General features: G+C 41.3%; 1 protein-coding gene across 1 annotated transcript; it reads right to left on the bottom strand.

The window, feature by feature from the left end:
• Positions 1 to 3,902: 3,902 nt before the first annotated feature.
• LOC125622840 (2-oxoglutarate receptor 1) lies at positions 3,903 to 4,823 on the bottom strand. Its single transcript, XM_048821763.2, is given in 1 exon segment — positions 3,903 to 4,823. A coding segment is annotated over 1 exon segment (921 nt).
• Positions 4,824 to 11,364: the final 6,541 nt, after the last annotated feature.

The raw sequence follows: 11,364 nt of genomic DNA on the forward strand, positions 1-11,364 counted from the left end.
ATTCTTGAGATTCAGATTCATAACAGAGATGGTGAGTTGTGTAGATGCAAAGAGTTCTTTCAGAAATAGTTCAACGCTTATAGTCCAATGTTTATATTTCAGGGTGGTCCAGTCCGAACTCGGATCTCAGTCCTTGTGGGTTAGGCTTCCCCTGCATGAAACCTCAAGCAGATCTGAGATAAAAAGGATTGGGACCCAAAGGTCTTTAATACAATTCCAGGATGACTTTGACAGGTCGGAATCCTTAGTCAAACAATAGGCACTCATGTGGACTTTGAAGTGGACCCATTTCCTAAGCATAGCTGGTAATTATCCACACAGATTAACACAAGGCAGTTGCCTGTTTTTCCACCATTCACAGATGATTTGCTATACATTTCAAAGAGAGACGAGTACAGCGACATCCTATGTTTACAGTTCGTTTAAATGTTAAGATGTTCTTTTGATCTCTGAATTAACAGAATACAGCATAGGCAGGGACTGTTTGATTACGCTGTTGATTTTTACCAATATATATGTAAATACACAAAAACACAAACATTATCTCATCAAATGTTTTTAAGGGTTGAATTTGAGCCATTTATCCTGTAGGATGTTTAACCCTTTCTGGTCATGCATCACAATCCCCAAACTCTTTACAAACTGATGCACCATCCAAATCTGGCCATCTCATTCTGTGTATATTTGTCTTGCCCAGTGGGGGCTCAATCTTGACTGAGACTTCTGTGCACTACCACAAACGTATAATAACGCTAATCTGTAAGGGCCATAGGTGGTCTTGGTCTGTATTCTACATTTCCTTTAAAAGATGGCACTTCCAGTGGCACAGTGCCCTGCGTGTCTTGCTGGGGCATTGATTTAATACTGAAGGCTAGGAAAGAGTGGCCACTTCTGAATTGCACTACCACTTCCTATAGCACTTAGGGGGGGAAAACAATCAAGATTAGACACTGAGGTGTGTCAACAGCTGACCAATAGGTTGATTTAGATGCTCTGACAATGAACACCAGTATAGGAAACTGCATGGACAGAGACAGTGGCCATCCTGTTACCAGATGTTACGTGTGAGGGAAGAAATTAGACCAGGAATGGTCAATTATTTTTTTTTCCAAGGTCCACGTTTCTTGGTCAAGGTCCAGACTCCAGAAAAAAAATTTCACACTGCCATAACAATAGTGATAATAAGTAAATAAAAATTTTGCAGTCCATTCAAAAGCATCTGTTGGTCCGGATTTGGTCTGCCTGTTGACTACCCCTCAATTAGACTGATACAGAGACCAGCAGATGGGTGCACAGATGGTGTAGAGGGGAATGTTTTGTATCCGTGAAACACTGGAATACTTTCTGTGACAAGAGGCAGCTGTTTGGATGTAAGTGGTCTCTTCTTAAGCAGAAAGGGCAGCAACTGCTGGTTCAAAACAGGCATTAATTAATCAACTTTAAACTAGGTAGAAATACATGAGACAAAATTAGAAAAGAGGGGAAGCAACCAAATAAGAGTAGAGTCTACACTACAAACTTACAGCTGCGCTACTGTACCGATGCAGTTGCACAGCTGTAACACTTTCGGTGAAGCAGCTCTAAGCCAACAGGAGAGATCTCTCCCATTGGCTTAATAACTCCACCTCTATGAGAGGCAGTAGCTATGTCGGCAGGAGAAGCTCTCAGGTTATTCATACCCATTGTAACTTGCTTATATTAAATATGTGTTAAATTCTGCTTTGGCTTGTGGATGTTCATTTCCTCATACTAGTCAATCATATGGCTCTTCCTAGTAGATTGCTGTATTTTTGACTCTTTCCTGGGAAACCTAACCAATGTTTTTTTTTGGTGTCAGGGTATGGTTTTGGTGAAGGGCGATATTGTATAAGATAAGAAAGTAATTTGTGTTAAGAAAAAGACCTGGTACCAAAAACAAAAAAAGTAAAGTCAACATCTGTGTGCAGATGTGGTCACCCCATCTCAAAAAAGATATATTGGAATTGGAACAGGTTCGGAAAAGGGCAACAAAAATTATTAGGGGTATAGAATGGCTTCCATATGAGAAGAGAGTAATAAGACTGGGACTTTTCAGCTTGGAAAAGAGATGGCTAAGGGGAGATATGATTGAGGTCTATAAAATCATGACTGGTGTAGAGAAAGTAGATGAGGAAGTGTTGTTTACTACTTCTCATAACACGAGAACTAGGGGTCACAAATGAAATTAATAGGCAGCAGATTTAAAACAAATAAAAGGAAGTATTTCTTCACACAATGCACAATCAACCTGTGGAACTCCTTGCCAGAGGATGTTGTGAAGGCCAAGACCATAACAGGGTTCAAAAAAGAACTAGATAAATTCAAGGAGAACAGTTCCATCAATGGCTATTAGCCAGGATGGGTAGGAATGGTGTCCCTACTCTCTGTTTGCCAGAAGCTGGCATTGAGCAACAGGGGGTGGATCACTTGATGATTACCTGTTCTGGTCATTCCCTTTGGGGCACCTGGCACTGGCCACTGTTGGAAGATAGGATACTGGGCTAGATGGACCTTTGGTCTGACCCAGTAGGGCCGTTCTTATGTTCTTATATATTAGTTTATCTAAATTAAAATTCCTCACATTCTGTCACAAAATGTAATGCCAAGACACTCATTTCTTATGGCGTGTACCTGAATTTATGTAGGTCCCAAGCTTCCAGTCATGTAGGCTAGGAAGAGGGGAACAGGGACTGATTCTGTCAGGTATAGCAAGGCTAGGGGATGAGACCCTCCCAGGGCTTACTGCTTCTCCCATAACGTTACAGTTCCTGATGATGTCAGCAGACTGTACTTCACAACTTGGATTCTGGACAGCAGCCCATCTCCCTATAGTGGAACATGGGGAAAGTTACATCTGAGAAATCCACAATTTGATCTATTCTACAGAACGTTCTTGCTGCTGAAATACAATATTTAGATAGTCTAATAACAGACATACCAGTGGGAACAAGCCCTGTTTTGAAGGAGCATCTGCTATGTTGCCTTTCTCACTTTTACAGACCAGAAAATGAAATAAACATCTGTAGGCAATAATGTTTCTGCAGGCTCTTTTTGAAATGAACAATACTTTTCAAAAAGATACATTGGCCAAGGTCACATATGCAAAGTGTTGTAAAGCCACCATGCAGCACAACTCCTCTCTTATAAATTAGAACTAATTGTATTTTAGCACCATAAGAAACATGTGGTGGCTAATCACCCTACATTGTCATGTAACCCTCTCTGAGTTTGAATCAAAGGTGCATTCCTGAAACCAGGTATCTGGCTCACTGGCATACACATACATGATTGCCACCTAGTGGCTAATAGGCAAAGTCCACACTTTAATAAAAAATTTGCAGTGATAAAAATGGGCAATCTAAAATAATAAACATGTTAAGTGATTTGCAGTACTGTTTGTAAAAATGTTTTCAGTGTTTGATGCTTTAAAGTTTAAAATGCTCTCAAAACTATAGAGTTCAACATCTGTGATGCATATTAAAATGTTTTTGTGTACTTATCATAGAATCATAGAATATCAGGGTTGGAAGGGACCCCTGAAGGTCATCTAGTCCAACCCCCTGCTCGAAGCAGGACCAATTCCCAGTTAAATCATCCCAGCCAGGGCTTTGTCAAGCCTGACCTTAAAAACCTCTAAGGAAGGAGATTCTACCACCTCCCTAGGTAACGCATTCCAGTGTTTCACCACCCTCTTAGTGAAAAAGTTTTTCCTAATATATTACTTATATTACCTACTTAATCAAGAAATGGCTCTGCTCAGGACATGTTAGTTTTTGTATTATTTTATTAAATGACTAACAAAATAATAAACTATGTTTGTAACTCAACTTTTTAATCGTCATCATCTGCGGCATTTGGCACAGACTACTAAATAAGATACTGTATCAATGATAACATGGAAATTGTATTCGTGTTGTGAGGTCAACATTGAGGCCCCCATTGTGTTTAAAGTAAGCAGCGTGGATTTGGTTTTCAATGTGGCAGCTAACTGGTTGAAGTCGTAATTCTATCCGAACGCCCCTAAAGACATGAAAGGGTAGGAAGCACACATAAAAGATCACCAAGAGGAGAATGGCAAGTCTGTGAGCCTTCTACTTGTAACAAGCAGGAGTATGAGGCCCTCTAGTCAAAGTGTAGATAATGACAGTGTAACACAGAGTCACAACCACTAGTGGCAGGTAGAAGGCTAACCCAGACAGAAGCCAGTTATACCACTTAATAGTGTCCAGGTTTTCAGAACTAGTGAGGTCCAGGCAAATGGATTTGTTTTGGTTCTCCCTTGAGGTGATTAAAAAATTGCCAGGATTGACAGCCACTAGGGAAATCACCCAACCTGCAGCACGAGCTACCACTGCCCATCTCCTTTTCTGAATAGAGAAGAACTTTACTGGATGGACAATCACGAAGTAGCAAAAGATGCTGAAGCAAGTGAGGAAGAGGATGCTGCTATATAAGTTGAAGTGGAAGCCAAAACGGATAAACTTACACATGAAGTCTCCGAAGACCCAGTGGTCTCCACTGGCATAGTAATGTATCAGGAAAGGAAGGCTTGTTAAGTACAGTAGGTCTGTGAAGGACAAGTTCAACATAATGATGGTGCTGTTCTTCCAGGACCTTATCTTGAACCTGTATACAGAAATTGCAATAATATTCCCTGGGAAGCCCACCAGAAAGATTATGCTGTACATAGGAGGGAGATAGAAATTCTTCAGAAGGACATCTATATCGGTACAGTTTGTGAAAGCAACTGCATGGCTTTGCAACGAAGTTAAGTTGGCTAAGCCTTCAGTTGTATTCATGGCCATTTTCTTACTGCTTTAGCAAATGGTAAAGAAAAGAAAAATGTTTAGTTTTCACTAATAAGTTAATGCAGCATGTTAACCATATCACTATATAAGGGACTTTCACAGTTCGAAACACAAGAGTCTGTTAAAATACTTGTAATAAAGGCTGCTTTGGGTCTGAAACATCATCAAGTCCTTCAGTATAACTACCCAATTTAATAGTAGTAACTTTTTTGAATAAGAAAAGGACTTGTTGCTTTGGTGGAAGCTGATCTGATGGAATGACCTTTGTTTTCTTAAGTTACAATTTATGGTATTTTTAAACTGATCAGCTCAGCATTATCAAGTAAGTCTCAGAGATAGATGTACTGCACATGAATGACAAAGCTGCTACACTTACAACTGAAGGCAGTTTCAGTGTTTTAGGGCATGAAACATTACCCTCAATAATGTCAGGAAATCTCCTTGTGCTTTTATTGTTGCATTCAGCAGGGGCCAGCCGGAGAAGAAAAGCAACCTAGAAGTGCTATGTCTGTGAAAAACATTCATCGTTTATTTTTATGCAAAAAGAAAAGGAGGACTTGTGGCACCTTACAGACTAACAAATTTATTTGAGCATAAGCTTTCGTGAGCTACGGCTCACTTCATTGGATGCATTGAGTGGAAAATGACTGTTATTTGCTATGCAGATGTTTGGCCCTGTCAAGATTTTAATAATGGTGTTTGACATAAAAATTGTATATTCTCTTCTGAAACATTGGAATAATTCCCCTCCCCCTTTGAAAAGCAGCCTCCTCACCACTACTCCCAGTTTAAGAAAATGAGACTACTGTGTCCAGTTGAAAGTACAGGGGGAATTTAGGTAGGAAGAAGAAAATTGCTCACGTTAGAATTTGATCAATACCCCGGTGCAAACACATCCTTTCTCCTGAAAAGCATGATGGATTTTTTAATCACCACAAGTGATCCAAGCCCTGATTCAGTTCTTTCCAGAAAGATGCCGCTTCCAATAGCACAGAGTCCTATAACAATCAGTGGGGCACTCGTTCTGTACTAATTCAAGAGGAAGAATGGTGCTTCTTGAATCACCAATACAATTCCCTGTAACATCAAGGATTGGTGGAGGGGTTAGGTTTCATATCCCAAGTATTGACCAAGAACAACCTCCACTGAGTTGTGAGATCTGACAAAATCACAGCCCGTGTTCAAAATTTTAATTACAACTTGTGAAAAATATTTTATTGGAATATTTTAAAAATGTTAAAATAATGGATTACCAATTGAGGTGCAGGAGAGCTTGTCAGATATTTGCCAGTGTTTTAAAAACTTCGTAGTTTGAAACAGTATAAAAGAGGGTTTAGCTAAATGTCTTTAGGCCAGTGGTTCTCAGCATTTTCTATGTGGGAACCTCCCTCCCATCTAGAATTATGAGAAGGGCAGGATAGCTGTGATCCTCTGACATCTGTTCACAACCTCCCTGGAAGGTTCCTATCCTTAGACTGAGAACCCCTGCTTCAGGTTAAATAAGGAAATGGCTTACAAGACAGCACTTAAATGATGGAGAAGTGAGGGAAATATGGCTAAAAGAAGCAGGCGGTGGGTAAAAGGATTATAATATCCTTTCCAAATAAGTTTAAATCTATCACTATGATTTAGGTGTTAACCAGGTATATGACAAAGGGTCTAGTCCTGCAACAGGAGGTCTTAATGGATTACCTCTTATAGGCAATACTCAGCACCATACAGGTCCTGGCCCTTAGAAAGTACAGCCATAAAAATGTGAAGGGTACTGATGTTGTTAGAAGACTCTTTCAGCTGCCAGCCTGTCCCTGCTGCCAACGTGCCAAAGACAAAAAGCTATACAGAGGGCACAACAGACCCCTAACACCACTGAGGAGTGTGACACTCGAAAGCTGCAGTCCCTGCTGACTAAAAGATTGGATCACTTGCTTTTCACAAATGCCATTCCTTTTATTATTTACATAGTATCTCACATAGCAGGCCTTGCCACTGTTCTGAGTGTAAGTAAGAATCCCCTAGGGTGTGCCAGCTTGCAGGCAAATCAATCAGCAAGCAATTTATTGCTGATGAGCATAAGGGATGTTTAGAGGTGTCCAGTGCAAATGTGTGTGATATATTGGCCTAAATCCAGTTCTGAATGTCTGTCACATTATTAGCTGTAATACAACCTGTTACTGGAGCAACAAAAAAGAGGAGACAGACAGGCTCTGCTGCTTGGCTCTATTATTTTGTTTTCTGAATTATACAAATAATTTGTCCCAAACTTAAATCTAATTAGACAATAGTTCCTATTGGAGCCAATTCTACCAGGGTCAGGGAAGGAGTGAAGAGACTTAATGACACCAGAAAATCATCAATGTGCATCCGTAATGAAGGACAGGCAGATTGACGACCCTGAAGGGAAGGCTGGCACCCCTAAAGACAATTGATTAAATCAAAACCAGCACAGGATGACCCTCTCAAAGGTGTTTTGAAATGTTAACACCAATCAAGGAGTAACTGGTCAGAAACTGACACAGCAAAATCCATAGTCTTCAACAGAGAAAAAAGACTATAAGAACAGGGTGGTTGGCCATGAGACTTTGGGTTCGTCTTGCCACATTCCAGGAGCATCGGATCACGACCGACAGAGCCCTGTTCCCATCTGCGACCAATCTGGCTGGCCACTAGATTGATCCAGACTCTGGACTGGTAACTATAAACATCAACTGGCAGGACTGTGTGCATGGTGTGTGTGTATGTGTGTGTGAGATTGAAAAGCATCTGCTAACTGGTGTATTTACAGTAAACGTGACATTTTGCCTTATCTCTCTTATAAGATCCTATTGGTATTATTTTATTAGTGTAACATATATATGGTATTTGTAACTGTTCACCAAGTTCATGCAAACAAACTTCAGCCCATGGATTGTTCATGAACTGTTCTTGTGCCAGTGTTGCCATTTACTGAGCTCCCCCTCATGGTCATGGGTCACTTTGCAGGCACCCTGCTCTTGTTAGCTCCCTCTTGCAGGTCCCTTAAGAACTCCACAAAGTCTTTCATGTGACTAACAGCACCCCCTGTCAGGGCTGGTTTAGGAACAGAAATCATTCAAACAAGTCTGAGAGTCCCAGAATGAAGTCGACAACACAAAAACCTCATATTCAGTCCTGGTTCTTCTGCTGCACCCAGAGCTATTCCTCTTCCCAGTCTGCTGCACTCAAAGTCCTAGCTCTTTCTGGCTTGAGCTCAGCTCTCTGGACTTGCTTCCTTCTCCTGTCAGCCTATCCCCAGCCCTTTTGGCCTCGGGCCTGTCCTGTTTTGGCAGGCAACTCCCAGGTCCTATCTGACTGAAGCCTCAGGTTTCTGGCTCTGGCTTCTAAACCCCATGGTATCAGGGTTTTCCTGGCTGGAGACTATTTTAATTCCTGCATGTTCCTGAGCTTCCCCTTTCATTTCAGACACCTGCTGCCTCTTAAAGAAAATTAACTGTTCCAACCCAGGTGTGTCTCTTTAGCAATCAGGGTTGGCAAGCTCCAGGCCCTGCTGCCCTTAAGGGTCAAGCTACCCTGTTACAGCTCTTTGACTATCAGCTCTTCATGGTTTGTTATTGGTCACTTAAGTCACATGGAACTTGAAACTTTCAGGGTTCATGAATATTTTCATGAACTGGTGGTCATAAAAGTACTTTGGAACAACAAATAGCAGGAGCTGACAAATAACACCCAGGCAAAGTTGCCATACTTATTTGTGAAAATATTCACAAATCTCTTTGTATTATTTAACCCACGACTGCATAGTAGTGATGTAATAATCCACATAATAGACATGGGATGTTCTCAGCTTTTGCAATGTTCCATAGTGCAGTCATTGACCATGCAAGATTAGATACATTCTATGCTAACGTCAACCTGGACCTACTCAGGCATCCTAAATAGCTCAGGAACTTTCTGCATTTTATTTGTAAACTCCCATGGCCATTTCACTAGTATTTTCTCCATTTACCTCTCCATTTTCAATGTGGCCGCAGTTTCAGTTCATAGAGATTCACAGATTTTAAGACCAGAGGGGACCCTTAGATTATCTAGTTTTGACATATCACAGGTCACAGAATTTCACCCAGTTATCTCTGCACTGACCCCCTAGTAATTTGTGTTTGACTAATACATGTCTTCCAGAAAGGCATCCAGTCTTGGTTTGAAGACATCAAGTGATGGAGAATCTAGCACTGTTCTTGTTTGCTTGTTCCAATGTTTACTCACCTGCACGTTTAAAAAATTGTGCCTTATTTATCTTTTGAATTTGTCTGGCGTTGGTTTCCAGCCGTTGGTTTCCAGCCATTGGTTCTTGTTTTGTCTTTGTCCACTAGGTTGAAAAGCCCTTTAATAGCTGATGTTTTCTTCCCGTGAAGGTACTTATATGCTGTAACCAAGTCACCTCTCAGTCTTCTTTTTGATAAACTTTACAGGTTAAATCTCTCACTGGAAGCATTTTTCCAGCCTTTGAATCAGGTTTGTGGGTCTCCTGTGCCAGAAAAATGGAGGAGTGGGGAGTGGGAGGGAAGTACAGAACATAAGATGGATAGAGGTGATTGGTTTGGGGCAAGGCCAGGGTAACTGCAGAGTCCTCTGATTGGCCATCTGGAGAATGCCCCTCTTGTGAAGTCCCCCTGTAAGCTATGGTTACAGTTAAAGATGTCCTTACTGCAGAAAACCCTTTTGCAGGCAGCTGCAGGGAAGTAGATCCCTGTGGGTAAAAGCAACTTACGTGGCACAAGAGGGTGTACGTCTTCTGTATGCCAACTTTGCTGAATTTGGCCCCTGTGTTATCTGTATCAGAATATTTTCTTCCAGGGGTTGGCAGACAAAGTTGGTTAGTTTACTGTTGTTCCACCTCTGGAGACTTAAGTTTCAATCTGGTCTTAAGTTAAAAGTGAAAATGAATTTTTGTTCATCCTAGCAACATTGCACATACTGGCAGAATAGACATTTTCTGCTCAACTGGGATCCATGGCTGGAATAAAATGGGTGACAGTCCAGGAATGGAGTTCATGAGAGGATTCTGCACAGTGCCTACCTGTGCCATGTCTTATTCCAGACATGTTACTAGTCCCTCATTTCCATTACCTTTAATTCACTGCAAGATTTAACAATAAAACAATACTGCTATCTTTTCCTTCACTGATCTTTTTGTTGCTGCTTATTTCATTTCTGCTGGCTTCTGATAGATTCCCTTTGTAAGTCTTCCCCCTTTCCTAGTCTACTCTTTTGAATAGTTGTATCATATATAAAACTGTCTACGATTGTGCACCTGCTGACTGTTCCAGACAGATGTGCCATTTATGTGCAATCAAAATGTGTACCAAACTGTGAACTCCTTCCTTACACCCACAGCAATTTTAACAAAAATAGGGAGTTTTTTTAAGCTTTGCGGTTATTGTTGAGAAATGCTGAGAAAATCCCCACCTGCTGCAACAACCATTTCTGAAATTTCTTTAGACTTAACTTCTTTGGCGTCACTTTCCTTCAAACAAACTTTGTAAAATCTGGAGTCCTGAGAGCATACCTGTTTTGCAAGCTGACTGCCCGCTGCACCTGGACCCTATTTGTGTAACTCACACTGACACCAGCTTAATCTGTATGCTCTGTAAAGCTCTTAAAGACATTATCTCTATTGCTCTAGGTAAGTGGTGTTTGACCTTGAAGAGAAGAACAGAAGCATGCTGCCAATATATTCATAAGGCATTTCCACTGCCCTTAGCCCATTCTAAAGTCTGTGGCCCAGCGATGCCTGTACTGCCAGAGAGGAGGGGGTAGGTATTAGGGGAATCTCATCATTTGTGTACCATCTAAACAAAAGCATTTCTGTAACCATAACAAGAAGGGAAGCCAAACTACTTGTCAAACAAACGTGATTTAACTGCATGTGTTAGGAATGTTTGTATTTTGTTCTCAGAAGGGATAATTCGTATTGCAACGAGTATAGCACTGTGCTCAGCTTGTGTAAGTTGAAGAGGGAGTTTAGGTGAAGACCATGTGTGGGAGAAGTCTGAAGGGTGGAGCCCTATGAAAATGTTTTGAGAAGATCTGACAGGCCTAAATTTTCATTTTGCATGCCTCAGTTTTGGGGCTCACAGCTTAAGGCTCCTAGGTGTCTCCAGTGGGGCGTTCAAAATTAGTGGACACTTCTGAATATTGTGGCGTTAGTGACTTGCACAAGATCACAAAGGAAGGCTGTGGCACATGCAGGCATTAATCCCAGATCTCTTGAGCCCTATTCCAGTGTGTTAGCCACAAAACTATCCTTTCTCCCTCAAGCCACAATTCTTTAGGGCTCTTTCTGTGGTTCTCACAGTCTGTGGGTCTGTTTGAGAGGTGTAGGGATTATTTCCTCTATGTTGTGGGAAGGGAAAAGAAGGCATTTGGATCCAACCTACTTTCAAGCTGAGAAAGAGAAAGGGAAACACTCTCTCCCTCACAGGCATCGGGGTGTTGGGGGTGGGGATGAAGAGAGAAGAAATGTCTCTACTCTTCTAGCAGACTGAAGTCCCAGGCTAAGGAG

Source organism: Caretta caretta, chromosome 1 (genome assembly GCF_965140235.1).
Source record: "Caretta caretta isolate rCarCar2 chromosome 1, rCarCar1.hap1, whole genome shotgun sequence".
Taxonomy (NCBI): domain Eukaryota; kingdom Metazoa; phylum Chordata; order Testudines; family Cheloniidae; genus Caretta; species Caretta caretta.